General features: G+C 45.2%; 1 protein-coding gene across 6 annotated transcripts in view; it reads left to right on the plus strand.

Annotated features, from left to right (window-relative positions):
• SH3KBP1 (SH3 domain containing kinase binding protein 1) overlaps positions 1 to 13,294 on the plus strand; it is a 513,036-nt gene that overhangs the window by 462,339 nt on the left and 37,403 nt on the right. For all 6 annotated transcript variants that reach the window (XR_003942025.1, XM_030202268.1, XM_030202267.1 and 3 more), the window contains 2 exons: positions 8,621 to 8,701; positions 10,538 to 10,700. Coding sequence is in view for 5 of the 6 variants with exons in the window: in XM_030202268.1 (XP_030058128.1) it covers positions 8,621 to 8,701; positions 10,538 to 10,700 (244 nt within the window). In the remaining variant the exon portion in view is untranslated. The remainder of the gene's footprint in view (positions 1 to 8,620; positions 8,702 to 10,537; positions 10,701 to 13,294) is intronic.

Here is a 13,294-nt window from a genome sequence, read left to right on the forward strand (position 1 = left end):
ACGTTCCTGTAAAGATCTATTAACTATTTTCAAATAAATATCAATAAGTGGATAGTAAACATAGTAGATGACGGCAGAAAAAGACCTGCACGGTCCATCCAGTCTGCCCAAGAAGATAAATTCGTATGTGCTACTTTTTTATTTGTACGGTCCTCTTCAGTGCACAGACCGTATAAGTCTGGCCAGCCCTATCCCCACCTCCCAACCACCAACCCCGCCTCCCACCACCAGCTCTGGCACAGACCGTATAAGTCTGCCCAGCACTATCCCTGCCTCCCACCACCGGCTCTGGCACAGACCGTATAAGTCTGCCCAGCACTATCCTCGCCTCCCAACCACCAACCCCTCTTCCCTCCACCTACTCTGGCACAGACCGTATAAGTCTGCCCAGCACTATCCCCACCTCCCAACCACCAGCTCTGCCACCCATTCTAGGCTAAGCTTCTGAGGATCCCTTCCTTCTGCACAGGATTCCTTTATGTTTATCCCACGCATGTTTGAATTTCGTTACCGTTTTCATCTCCACCACCTCCCGCGGGAGGGCATTCCAAGTATCCACCACCCTCTCCATGAAAAAATACTTCCTGACATTTTTCTTGAGTCTGCCCCCTTCAATCTCATTTCATGTCCTCTCGTTCTACCGCCTTCCTATCTCTGGAAAAGGTTTGTTTGCGGATTAATACCTTTCAAATATTTGAACGTCTGTATCATATCACCCCTGTTTCTCCTTTCCTCCAGGGTATACATGTTCAGGTCCGCAAGTCTCTCCTTATACGTCTTGTAACGCAAATCCCATACCATTGTTAAAAATTTAACAATGGAAGGATGTATCAAGTCTAACTCACAGTATGAGTTTTTAATTGTACTAAAAACATTCATTAATTGATCCTGTACTACTAAATCAAAATTCTTTCGTTGGTCATTTTCCCATACAGGATGACTCTCTTCTTTTGATAAACTTCCATCCTCATCCCTTAGGAGAGCCCTGAGTAGTAATGTTACATTTACTTCGATCCAGGGGCGTAGCCAGACTTCGGTGGGAGGGAGGTCCAGAGCCCAGGTGAGGGGGCACATTTTAGCCCCCACCCCGGTGCCGCCGACCCCCCCGCCATTGTCGACCCCCCCCACCACCACTGCCAACTTTGCCCCCCCCCCTGCCGACGACCCTCTCGACCCCCCCTCCCGCTGCCAACCCGCCGCCGCCGCCGCCATCATCGCCTACCTTTGCTGGTGAGGGACCCCAATCCCCGCCAGCTGAAGGTCCTCTTGCTTCCCGCGCAAGGCTTCGTTCTGTTTCTGTGAGTCTGACGTCAGAAACAGAACAAAGCCTTCCGCGGGAAGCAAGAGGACCTCGGCTGGCGGGAGTTGGGGTCCCCCGCCAGCAAAGGTAGCCCACGGCGATGGCGGGGGAGGGTTGGCAGCGGGAGGGGGGGGTCAAGAGGGTCATGGGCAGGGGGTCCAGGACCAAATCTACGGGGGCCCAGGCCCCCGTGGCTCCACATAGCTACGCCCCTGCTGCGATCATGAGAGTTAGGATCATGAACCAACCACTACTACAGCAAACAGCTCCTTAGATTCAGAAAGTGATGTTTTTATCATCTTATTAGAATACTAAAGTGAGATGTGAGGCTAATAAATTGTACAAGAACAGAGATTCAAATTATAAAGTTTTAGAGATGGTCTAGATAGATAACTCCTCCATTCACGCTCTGCCTTTCTTAATTCTCGCTTAAGTATCTTAAATTCCTCGATCTGCAGCCCCTCCTTATCTCTCTACTCTTATCTCCCCTTATGTCCCCACCCGTAACCTCCGCTCTCTTGACAAATCCCTCCTTTCAGTACCCTTCTCCACCACCGCCAACTCTAGGCTTCACCCTTTCTGCCTCGCTTCACCCCATGCTTGGAACAAACTCCCTGAGCCCATACGCCGGGCCTCCTCCCTACCCATCTTCAAATCATTGCTCAAAGCCCACCTCTTCAGTGTCGCCTTCGGCACCTAATCACTACACCTCTTCTCAGGAAATCTTAACTACCCCAACTTGACATTTCGTCCTTTAGATTGTAAGCTCTTCTGAGCAGGGACTGTCCTTATTTGTTAATTTGTACAGCGCTGCGTAACCCTAGTAGCGCTCTAGAAATGTTAAGTAGTAGTAGTAGTAGTAGTATAAACCATGGAGCTTTCTTATAACGAGCTACTCAGTGTTCTTTCAGATTAAGAGAAAGTGAAAAGTGATCTGATCAAGATGTACCACAAGCGCACTGTCTAAATTAAACAAAGTTAAAGACAAACATTTGTAAATAAAAATAAGATCTGAAACATGGCCACCTATTTGCATCTGCTCTTGAATAATTTGATCCAACCCCTAGAACATAAAATGTGTATGAAATTATAAACTGTTTCATGAGAATCACATTAATCAATATGCAGATTAAAATCACCCAGTGTAACTGAATTTCTATCAGGAACATTAAGACCAACTATTAATTTAATCATAGTAACATAGTAGATGACGGCAGAAAAAGACCTGCATGGTCCATCCAGTCTACCCAAGAAGATAAATTCATATGTGCTACTTTTTTTATTTGTACTGTCCTCTTCAGTGCACAGACCGTATAAGTCTGGCCAGCCCTATCCCCGCCTCCCAACCACCAACCCCTCCTCCCTCCACCAGCTCTGGCACAGACCGTATAAGTCTGCCCAGCACTATCCCTGCCACCCACCACCAGCTCTGGCACAGACCGTATATGTCTGCCCACACTAGCCCCGCCTCCCAACCACCAACCCCGCCTCCCAACCATCAGCTCTGGCACAGACCGTATAAGCCTGCCCACACTAGCCCCGCCTCCCAACCACCAGCTCTGCCACCCATTCTAGGCTAAGCTCCTGAGGATCCCTTTCTTCTGCACAGGATTCCTTTATGTTTATCCCACGCATGTTTGAATTCCATTACCGTTTTCATCTCCACCACCTCCCGCGGGAGGGCATTCCAAGCATCCACCACCCTCTCCGTGAAAAAATACTTCCTGACATTCTTCTTGAGTCTGCCCCCCTTCAATCTCATTTCATGCCCTCTCGTTCTACCGCCTTCCCATCTCCGGAAAAGGTTCGTTTGCGGATTAATACCTTTCAAATATTTGAACGTCTGTATCATGTCACCCCTGCTCCTCCTTTCCTCCAGGGTATACATGTTCAGGTCCGCAACTCTCCTCATACGTCTTGTAACGCAAATCCCTTACCATCCTCATAGCTTTTCTTTGCACCGCTTCAATTCTTTTTACATCCTTAGCAAGTTACGGCCTCCAAAACTGAACACAATACTCCAGGTGGGGCCTCACCAACGACTTGTACAGGGGCATCAACACCTCTTTTCTTCTGCTGGTCACACCTCTCTCTATACAGCCTAGTAACCTTCTAGCTACGGCCACCGCCTTGTCACACTGTTTCATCGCTTTCAGATCCTCAGATACTATCACCCCAAGATCCCTCTCCCCATCTGTACCTAGCAGACTCTCACCGCCTAACACATACGCCTCTCTTGGATTTCTACTCCCTAAGTGCATCACTTTGCATTTCTTCACATTGAATTTTAATTGCCAAACCTTAGACCATTCTTCTAGCTTTTTCAGATCCTTTTTCATGTTTTCCACTCCCTCCGGGGTATCCACTGTGTTACAAATCTTATTAATTTAATCAAAGGGGAGTAATTTGGGTATAAAATCCCCAGAGCACAATAACATAAGAGAATATTCAAAGACATAGATGCCAATAAAAGGATCCCTAAGCCATCAATCTGTGGTAAATCTTTTCAAGTCAATTTCAAATATTCTCTGTATAAAATAAGAATTCCTCCCCTTCTCTTGTTAAAACGTGGTTGTGATGCAATGAAATAACCTGGAGGGCATAATTAATTTAAAAATTACAACCTCTTCAGGGCCGTTTACTAAGCCGTGTTATAGGCACGTTAACATTTTTAACGCACGTTAAACCATGTATGCGCTTTAACAGTGTATGGGCCTACAATATCCTTATACTACTACTACTACTACTTAACATTTCTAAAGCGCTACTAGGGTTACGCAGCGCTGTACAATTTAAAATGGAAGGACAGTCCCTGCTCAAGGAGCTTACAATCTAAAAGACAGGTGTACAATCTAGAGACAAGTGTACAATCTAAAAGACAGGTGTACAATCTAGAGACAAGTGTACAATCTAAAAGACAGGTATAAGTCTAGAGACAAGTGTACAATCTAAAAGACAAGTGTAGAGTCGATCTGATAGGGCTTACTATATTTCTCGAAAGGTTAGGTGCCGAAAGCAGCATTGAAGAGGTGAGTTTTAAGCAGAGATTTGAAGATGGGTAGGGAGGGGGCTTGGCGTAGGGGTTGAGGAAGATTGTTCCAGGCATAGGGTGAGGCAAGGCAGAAAGAGCGAAGCCTGGAGTTGGCCCCTACACAGTTAGTGCGTGCACTAATCGTAAGCACGTTAAAAATGCTAATGCCAGGGTCGTAGCCAGACCTCGGTGGGAGAGGGTCCAGAGTTCGAGGTGGGGGGCACAGTTTAGCCCACCTCCCCAACCGCCGACCCTCCCCCGCCACTTTCGATCCCCCTCCCCCCGCCGCCGACCCTCCCCCGCCACTTTCGATCCACCCTCCCGCCGCTGCTGACCCTCCCCTGCCGCCGCCAGGTACCTTTGCTGGCGGGGGGTCCCCAACCCCCGCCAGTCGAAGTCTTCTTCAGCACTGGTCTCCGGCACCTTTGCTGATCTATTTCTGACTCCTGACACCTGCATGCACGTCCTGCACGGGGCTACATACTGGATGTGCATGCAGGATGTCAGGACTGACAGAAACAGATCAGCGAAGGTGCTGGGGACTGGTTATGAAGAAGACTTTGGCTGGCGGGGGTTGGGGACCCCCACCAGCAAAGGTACCTGGCGGCAGCAGGGGATGGTCAGCAACGGCGGGAGGGTGGATCGAAAGTGGCGGGGGAGGGTCGGCGGAAATGAGGGCGGGACCAGAGGCAGAGCTGAGACAGAAGGGAAGGCAGGCTGAAGCACCGTGCCTGCTCGCCTTACACTGCTGCCGGCAGACCCCGAGGTAAGAACTTTTAAATTCAGGCCGGCATGCAGGAAGGCGAGGGGCAGGCAACGCAGGTCGGGCTGCCACTCGGAGGGGAGAGAGAGAGAGGGAGGGAAGCGTGGGGGTCTGGAACTCAGAGGAGAGGGGGGCATGGAACTCGGAGGGGGGGAGGCAGGGGGCCAAGCTGGAACTCGAAGTATAACCTTGCTAGCGTCCATTTCATTTGTGTCAGAAATGGGCATGTTTTACTAGTGTGTATATATATATATATATAGAGAGAGAGAGAGAGAGAGTGAACATGGCATTAGTTCTCTATTGGAATTAGGAATTAGTTTGAAAAACAAAATCAGATCTGCATTATCCTATGACTGTGAATCTTACTTTGTTCATGAATTACAGAAAACAGACCACAGAATAAGCCGGTTCTTTCTCCCAAACCACAGCTAGTTATCTTTTTACTTTGAGCCTGTGCATTCTTTGCTGAACTGAAGCTGCCATCCAGTGGCAATAATGTACAATACAACCAACCCAATTCAGTCTTCTGTGCAGTGTATAAAAAAAAAACTTTGAGCTACTCTAGGGAGAGCCTCAGCCCCCTTTAGCCTGTAGCCAGGTTATGGCACATGTTTGCACATTGCTGGGAATGTCCATGTCCTGACTGGGAATTTCTGGTGCTTTTGAAATGCTGACACTGTACTATATTTACCTATTAGAATTTATTTACTGCCTTTTTGAAGAAATTCAACCAAGGTGAGGTACAGCAAAAATAAGTCAGAAATATGCAACAGACAATTACAGAAGTAAAAATATCCAGACAGTATATATAATGGCAGAATATGCTGTTTATGATGTCAACAAAATATCTTAATAGACAGCCATTAAATAAACCACCTGAATAAAGAGAGAGCAGAAGTTTTGGTTTCAGGCTGACTGCATAAAGTTAAACAGATATCTAGCTTTATGTGGATTTGTAGCAATAATGTCTACTAACTTTTGAAAATACTTTTGTTGGAAGCCCTGCTCTAATCCCACCTTGGGAATATCTCTAACAACCAGATATAGAATTGTGTGGAGGCAGAAACACTGGATGCTCAATACTGTGTATTTCAAGCTGGATAAGATGTGGGGGGGGGGGGGGGGAATTCATCAAGGTACAGTAAAAGATTGCCTTTTACTGCACTCTGATGTACCACTAGATTCTGCAACCAGAAGGATTATTCCGACAGTTGGGGTCATCGGGCTACAGAGCCATCGCCTGATGTTCCCAGGCCAGCATAACAGAGTCCCCCCTGGCTTCTGAGCCTCCCCACCCTGGCGCAAGGCCCACCCACCCCCACATATACGATAGCCCTTACCCCACCCAAAGGGCTATCTTGCTATCATTGGTGATTTTGGGGGGGGGGGCGGTCTGAGGACGCTGGCTGGGGTCTTCGGCATGTCCAGGGGTCTTTAGGCAAGAACGATACCAGCTTCAAAATGGTGTCCTAGGGATAGTTTTGACGTTTTGAAGCCAGCACCAGAAATATGACCCTAGTGGTAGTTGTGCCATTTTGAAGCCAGTGCTTGGACTGAGCAGGAGCGACTGGGCATTGCTCCTGCCTGATGACCCTTCCAAATACACTGGTGGACCAGCAATGATAGCAAGGTAGTCTTTGGGAGGGTGAGGGCTACCTTAGAGGTGGGGGTAGAGGCTAAGGAGAGTGGGGGGGTTTCTACTTTTGGGAGCTAGGTGGGCCTTGTGCTGGAGGCTTAAGTGGGGTGAGGGGAGCCTGGAAGCCGGGAGGGTACCCTGCCATTGCTGTTCTGGGAGCATTGGGCCACAGCTTTGCGTCCCAATACTCCCGGACGGTGAAATAACCTCAACAACAAGCTGGGGTTATGTTTTTGTGATTTTTCTTTGGGCCCTAATGCATAATAATGAGATACAAAACATGTATTTGCATTTTTTTTGCATCTTATTACTACTTAACCTGCTGCAACAAATATTTCCGTGATATTTTTGGTCAAGCAGTGTTAGTGCCGTTTAAGGCACGTTAAGGTCCAAATAACACAGCTTAAGTCTCTAACACTACTTGATAAATCCCCCTTAGTGTTGCTTGTATTGATATGGTGACTGCAGTGGCTGCCACCATCAGTGGATATTTCAGACGCAATGATCAACATGCCCCATTTTAGACTTGTCATGTAACACACTATGAGTGCACAGTGTAATTCAGTATCTGGGTGTAAGTTATAACCAGGTACCTCTAGGTGCAGCCAAGGATAGAACAATCTCCTCCAGCCACAGTCTCCCAGTAGAGTCAAGAAATAAATGTCCACCAGCAACTTTAATCTTAAGGACTTTATTCCATGCAGGTTTCTAGTAGACCTGATAAACAGTTCCAACAGCAGCATTCACCTTCAATCTTAAGTACATATAAGCCACCTGAAAATGTATGGCAAATAGTCCCCTGTAAGCAATAGGCTATCAGCACATACAGGATTCAATACAGGCTCACAGTCAGCTCCAGTCTGGGCTCTTTATCCAGTGCACAGTAACAGTAGTTCAATTCCAAATAGGCAGTACATTCAGTTCATCATCACTTTTACACCACAAAGCAGAAGTTTCTACCTCCTACTCTCTTTATTCATAATGGGTTCCATACTTTAGGGACTTCTCATACCCAAGAGATTCCACCCTGCATCTGCTTCACTGGTAGATTCAATACTTTAGGGACCTCTCTTACCCAAGGGTTTTCAGCCTGCAAATACTTTTGGGACTTTCTCACACCCAAGGGATTTCACCCTACCTCTCTTCCCTACCTTCTTCTCCTCTCTCTCTGGGGACTCCTTCCCACCTGCCTAATCAATTCCTGGCTTCTGCTCTCACAACCAATCATTCTCCTTCCATTAGCTTCCCCCACACCCTTACCAGCTGAGTTAAGCATTAGACTAATGATGAGCTCCTGCACACAGGGTTTCCTATCTCTCTTTCCCCCTAGTGGCAGCCAATCTACACGTCCTGCCAGCTTACACCCATGTGTACCCCTATTGCAGCTAGGAGTCCAGTCCAGGTTCTTCATCTCACCCCCTGGCTCCTTGCCTGCAATGCCTTCTGGGACTTGTATTTCAGACTGAAACTGCCTTAACCCAACTATCCTGGATGCGACTCTATCACAAAGTACATATGTGAGGAAATGCACTGGGAATGACTGGTAAAGAAATCTCTGTTACCTCTGCTATTTGAATGTACTTCCAGTCACAGGACATTTGTGAGATAATCTTCTTATAACTCAGATGCCCTGATTAGGCAGCCTCTACCCCATTGCAGCGATTTGCATTTTCTTAACAGCTGAGTTGTTATACACAGTAATATTTGTGTACATTGCTTAGCAGTATAGAAATTAGCAGTAGTAATATATGTATTTTCGTATTCTGCCATGAATAGGATCCTCCCCAGATTGGCACATTTTAAATGTTCACTTAAAAAAAAAAATGAGCCTTATCACAGTATGTGGGTGGATAGTAGCTATACTTTTTTTCTCTCTCTCTGTTTCCCAAGGCACCACAGAGAGAAAGCATGAGATCAAGAAGATACCTCCAGAAAGGCCAGAATCACTTCCAAACAGAGGAGAAGAAAAAGGTAGGGATCCTGTCATTAGCTTTCTATGAAATATGACAGAGATTCAAACCATTATGCAAGAAGCTGGTCCAAGGTTGTATAAGACCTATCCTACATTGGGTTCAACTCGGAACAGGCCCAACCACTAGGCAGACTAGACATCCACTGAGGGTGGTACAGTTTGGGGACTGCACCCTACGCAGCAGATCACATGTCTACAGAAGTCTCATCTTTGCATTCTTAAGGCCCTGTGCTAGCTGAGAAAAGTATTCTTTAGACACCATGACTGCCATGTCAGTGGTGCCACAGAGGTGTTAAGGAAGGAGAGCTGCTGAACATCTTAGAGAGGAAGTAGGTGAGATTATGGACCTGTTGAGGGAGGGGAGGGAGAGAAGGGCTGATACTTGACTAAGGGGCACATGGCTGAGGATTCGCATACGGTGTCATATGTCCTGGTTCAACTTGGGAGTTCCTTGGTATTAAGATAGGCCTCCACTGTAAAGTCTGTGTTCAGAGGTGTTTGGCATTCTACATTATTAAACAAATTGAATTTGACAAGTTCTTTATCAAAGTTTATTCCACTCTGACACAGCGATAATGTTCAGTCGCTCATAATGGTGCACCTTCAATCCTGTTGAGGTAGACCAGCCAGCCCAGTGACTCACCAATGGTGGTGTGTGCTGCAATGTGGGAAATTTGCATTTACATCTCTCATGGTTAGAGCAGCAGGCTGAGAACCGGGGTAGCCAGGGTTCAAATCCATCCGTAAATTCTTCTGATCTTAACGTCACCCTCCATTGCCTCAGGTACAAATTTAGATTGTGAGCAACTCCCCTTGAACTACAGCTGAAAAGGTATGATCTAAATCCCAAATACCTTTCATCCTTCCTCCTCACTTGCATTTTAAAGATAGCTGAAATTGTCTTGAATTACATAGCACAACAACAAAAACATTTTCATGTGCTACTGGGCAAAAACCATTTGTCCTATACTAAATTCAGTGTGTGTATTCCAATTCCGAAGTCAGAATTGTTGTAACACGTCAGGAAATTTTGTTATGCATAAGTTTGCCCAAATGAATTAAGCACTTGGAAAGCATTGAATAATTTTTTACAGAATGAGTTTTACTTCAACAATTACCTGATCTACATCAAAGTTTTCGTAGTAAACAGTATATGAAAATATAATGGAATAACAAAATTTCAAAAAAGTCTCGTATTCCAGTTTTAAAGTCTTACTTCAGCAAGGCCCAGTACTGTTGCTTCAGGCATCTACTTTTGCGTTTGGTGACCGGTCATATTTTCCCGTTGCAAAAACCAGCAGTGGTCCCCCATCATGTTGGGATTCCAGCGGCCTTGATATCTGTTCTCCATTGTAGAAATGTCTTTATGGAACCTCTCTCCATGTTCGTTACTTACGTGTCCCAAATTGGGTGGGAAAAAGTCAAGATGGGAATGTAAGAAATGTATTTTCAATGACATTCGGCAGCCAAGTTGTTCACATGCTTTAAGCATGTTGTCTACTAGTTCAGCATAGTTTTCAGCTCGTCTGCTCCCAAGGAAGTTCTGCACTACTAGCACAAATGCATCCCAAGCATTAATATTATAAGTGAATAGGCTTTGCATGTAGAACTTAAAATCTAGACATGTCAGGCAAATTCAGAGTTCATATTTGGAATTGGCGGGTTCAATTTAGTATAAATCACATGTTTTTCTCTCAGTAGTAAAATCATTGTTGCGTTGTGTTTATCTAACATTCTCTATAACTGTTAGGTTTAGTGAAATGTAATAGCTTGTTTCTTTTTCTTTTATTCTTTTTTTTTGGAACATGAAATGAATTTGAACGTTTGATGTAAAGAAAGGCCAGAGAGAGACCAAAAATTGGTAGATGTACAGAGGCCTTCAATTCCTGCCATACCTCCCAAGAAGCCTCGGCCACCCAAGACTGGTTCTTTGAGCAGGCCTGGCGCTCTACCTCCTCGAAGACCAGAAAGGCCGGCTGCACCTCTCATTCACACCAGGTATGTTCTTGTCTTCTAGGAATGTATGCTTACTGTTATGATTCTGCCGGTTTGGCAGGGGAAGAGGGTGGACTTCATTCCTGATTGGCTGGCAGGGTCTGACTGACGTCAGGGGGTGTACTTTAGCCTGCTTCCTTCTGCCTTCCCTGCTTTGGTGTTACATTTCTTTGTGACTAGAAAGCCGGACAGTTCTGAGTCAGAACGTGCTCTGGCTTTGATCTCTGTTCAGGGATTCCTATTCCCTGCCCTCTGTGATAGCTGTTTTCAGTGTGTGTGTGTGTGGCTCTGCCTCTGTCTTCTGGGTGTTCTGTCAGAGATTTCCTTTCTCTTCTGTTGTGTCATTCCCCTGGCATTTGGCTGTGGCCTAGGTTTTCCTTTTGTTTGCTGCTCCTGTCTCTGGCTTGTGGGGGTGGGGTGTTCCTTCTCCCCTTGTCCCCAGGGGATGGGGGTCCTTTTGGCTGTTGTCTTTTCATCCACCCGTGGGGGGCAGGGGCTTCCTGTATTAGCTCCTCTGTCCTGCGCGGCCCCGCTCTGGTTCCTTTGTTACTCCCTTTGCCCTGTGGCTGGTGTTCAGCGCGTGGCTGGCACCTTGGGGTCCCGGGGGGGGGGGGGGGGGGGGACTCCTGGGTTCTTTCACCCCCTCCTGTGTGTGTCTGGGTTCCAGTTCGGCCGTGAGGCCCGCATGAGTGGCTCTGAGCACCTGGGTTCCTATTTGGCCATGAGGCCCGCCTGTATGCCTATTTTCCATTCTTCCTGAGATGCTGCGGGGGAGGGTAGTTTAGGGGTTTGAGTAGCTGGGGTGTGCAGTGGTGGGTTGGTCTCCCCTTGGCCTGGGTCGGCGCTCTGCTGGCCTCGGCCAGGGCTCAAGGGCGCACGACCAACCCAACGGATTACACTTACCAACCTGAGCAAAAATCATCCCACATGAAAGGAGTGACACCATCAAGGCTAGGTTAATAGTAACAGGCATTTGGGTGCAGCCTGTGAGGGATGCAGAGGAATTAGGGGTCATGTGCAAGGACTCATTGTGGGACCTCATTTGTTTAAGCCTAAATACAGTTTATAGTGGGCATAATAGTTTTTAAGATATTGACTGGGAATGCCCATCTTATATGTCTGAATTAATTTCTTTCCTTCATGGATCAAAAATACTCATAACATATTTATGTTGCATTTTCCTACAATCAATAAAATAAAATCCATGAAGACAGTTTCTCTTTCTGTGCCATATCAGATGATGGCAATCTGGAATTCCCTTCCCACTGCTGTAAGATTATATAGAAATTATCTAGTGTTTCGGAAAACAAAAAAAAACAAAAAAACATTTTTTTTTTCATAAATATGGCTTGTCAGGTAGTGAATGATGTTTTCTTGGCTGTCTTTTTAACTATTTGTTTTAGATGATTGTTATTCCTGGATGGATCTAGTCTCTTATCATTGTAATCTGCCTAGAACTGATAAGGTACCAGCGGAATATAAGAACCACTTGTAATGTAATAAGACACCATGTGTGGAAAAACACACAAGCAAAGGAAGAGTAGAGGAGGCTGGCTCTTTCCAAACAATGAGGTAGACGTATATACAATTATAGGTCTTTATTATAAAGCATCAAACAACTCGACACAGCAACTGTGTTTTTGCCTCAGGACTCTACAAAACATACGAAAGCTGGTATCAACATTTAATATAATATTAAAAACAATAGTAAAATATAAATTAGTTAAAATATAAATATACATACATAAACAAAAATACATATGTTAAATAAAATAAGATAAAATGGTTGAATAGATTTGTATACATTAAAATATGTAAATAATAAGTGAGTAACAATCAAAAAATGAGTAACAGCATCTTCAAATAAAATGCAAAAATGATGTAACATTAATAAATTATCAGGCATTGATAAATAAGTGCAAGTGGAACAATAGACCACAAACCCTGTGGTGTAATAAATGCTGCTTTCAAGGTAAAATGTAGAGAGAAAACAAATGCCGTTGCTTCCTGGTTCTAATACAATCCTACATGAGGAAGAAAGAACAATATTCACTCACCAGGCACTAATAAAAATAAAAGTAAGTGAGCAACAAAAGATAAAACATATTGTTCTAAAATGTTGAAAATCTGAGTAACGATTGCTGTCAAACACCTTGGTGCACTGCACAAAACGGGAAAAAAAATCTTTAGAAATTGTGTACTTGAAAAGAAACCTTGAATGATGCTATATATAAGCGTACGTATCTCCTTCTCTTGATTTAAAAACATTATATCGGCTAAGTGCTGATGCAATGTTTTGCACGTATTTCAGAAGCGATATGTGCAAATGGAGAAAAAGAAAAGAAAAAAATATAACAACACTGAATTATACACAGACAGGAGGTAATATGGTGAAAATTACAAATAGAATATGCTCACAAAAAAAAAAAAATAATAATAATAGAAACAGGGCAGAAGCAACATTCACTAGTGTATCCTGCAGTGGCGTAGCCAAGGGTGGGCTTGGGTGGGCCCAGGCCCACTCACTTTGAGCTCAGGCCCACCAGTAGCAGCACACCTATGATGTGGCTGGCAGAGATTCCCAAGCTGAAAACTCC

The sequence above is a fragment of the Microcaecilia unicolor genome, chromosome 4 (genome assembly GCF_901765095.1).
Source record: "Microcaecilia unicolor chromosome 4, aMicUni1.1, whole genome shotgun sequence".
Lineage (NCBI taxonomy): Eukaryota > Metazoa > Chordata > Amphibia > Gymnophiona > Siphonopidae > Microcaecilia > Microcaecilia unicolor.